General features: G+C 34.0%; 1 protein-coding gene across 1 annotated transcript; it reads left to right on the top strand.

Annotated features, from left to right (window-relative positions):
• Positions 1-378: 378 nt before the first annotated feature.
• Positions 379-1240, top strand: LOC117108432 (chromatin assembly factor 1 subunit B-like; the record flags this gene model as incomplete). The annotated part of the gene is given in 3 exon segments (XM_033250443.1): positions 379-490; positions 602-705; positions 1144-1240. Coding segments are annotated over 3 exon segments (313 nt in total), but the record flags the coding sequence as incomplete, so codon positions are not given.
• Between the last annotated feature and the right edge of the window lie 564 nt (positions 1241-1804).

A 1804-nucleotide genomic window follows, 5' to 3' on the forward strand; every position in this document is an offset into this window, starting at 1 on the left:
AATCGCTTAAATAAATTAAATCATTGACTCCCTTTAATATCATCTCAATATCATATCAATATCCCTTCAGTATCATAATAATATATATTTTAACTGGCAGTACTATATTAATATTTTATGAAATCCATATATATGCTAGGAGCACCTATGCTAAGAGAATAAATATAAGAACCAGTTCAGCAAGTTCTGCTATCACATGAATGTACATTATTTTAATACAAATTATATTACTAGCTTTTCAAATTAATTTAATATATTTTACCTGTTCACTTTCTGTTCATATAGAAAAAAATTTTGTACTGTTGTTCACAATACATAAAATCAACAGATTGAATATTTGAATGATAGTATTACTAACTACTTGTCTTCTATTTTCAGAAAGTGTGATTTATTTATGGAAACTACAGGAAGGTCAAGTGGGGTCATCATTTATGGACAAAGAAGAAGAAATAGAAAACAAAGAAAATTGGACTGTGCATAAAATGTTGCGGTAATTTACTCTTTGAGTTTCCGCCTCCTATCTTTGTAATTTTGAAAATTGCTTTTTTCCCTTAGTTATATTTCAGCAATTAAACGTATAAAATATCTTTAAATTTAATAGGGGACATTTGGAAGATGTGTATGATCTTTGTTGGTCCAAAGATTGTAACCAGCTGATATCGGGTTCTGTTGACAACAGTGCAATAGTGTGGGATGTGGTCAAAGGTAAGGTTCCAAAGGAAGTTTGTTTAAAATGATGCATTCTGGGTAAATTTAGATTGGCAGAATTTCTTATTATAATACTTTGAAAAAACGAAGTCAGGGTGCGTAAGTTGGTTTTGGCCTGGAGTCTAAATATTGTCAATGCATTCCAATGAGACATAATGATCATTTTTTTATTTTAACCAACTTAAAAATGGCACTTATTAGGTGCCATGAGGGGTGCATCACCCCCCACTCCCCCAGCTTTTGCCCATAAAATTTTGTTTGCTTTATTTTTGTTTGTCTGGTTTATATTTAATGCGGAGAAAAACATGTTATGAAATATGAACTTATGAGAACTGAATTTCTCTATACAGTAATTGCATTTTTAATATATAGAAAAATTTTGATAATATTTTATTCTGTAAAAAAATATGTTAATTGATCAATTTTTCCATATAGGTGAAAAATTGCATTTATTAAAAGACCACAAGAATTACGTTCAGGGTGTTGCCTTTGATCCCCAAAACCAGTTTGTTGCTACATTTAGTTGCGATAGGTAAGTTTAATCCATTTGTTTGAGGGTGGTGAATTTATCTGGGATGTATGAGTGTATTCGTAATAGGTATATCGATGTATGGTAGACTGAAAATGGAAAAAAGAGAGTAGAAGTGTATGGAGCAGCGTGTACAGTAAGGCTTTGAGCTTTTAATTTGAAAGTTATGATTTCGAGTCCGCTGCTTGTCACAGTGCTTGTGTTCTTGGGCAAGACACTTTCTGTATTGCCTCTCTTCACCCAGGAGTACTAATGGGTACCTGGTAGGAAGCTTATCTCTTCAATCTTTGTTAACTTCTTCATGGTTAATAATTCTCATTTATTAGTTCATCTCTGTAGTTAAATTTCTGTAGTTTAAGTTGTTCCGTAGTTAAGTCTTTTTTCCCCTGAAAAGTCGCACTTCCTTACTTGAGGTAGCCCCGCCAAGTTAGCAGTGCATGAGAGTCATAGGCTTATCCTTGGTGGAAGCTACCAGAGCCCAGCAAACTAACGCCGAGGTGCCTGCGTGTACACGGTAGTGATGGCGACACTACAGTATCTCAAAATCGGGGGTGCACACTCCCCCCC

This window comes from Anneissia japonica, unplaced genomic scaffold (assembly GCF_011630105.1).
Source record: "Anneissia japonica isolate Jap-2015-1 unplaced genomic scaffold, ASM1163010v1 scaffold28947_len1804_cov119, whole genome shotgun sequence".
Lineage (NCBI taxonomy): Eukaryota > Metazoa > Echinodermata > Crinoidea > Comatulida > Comatulidae > Anneissia > Anneissia japonica.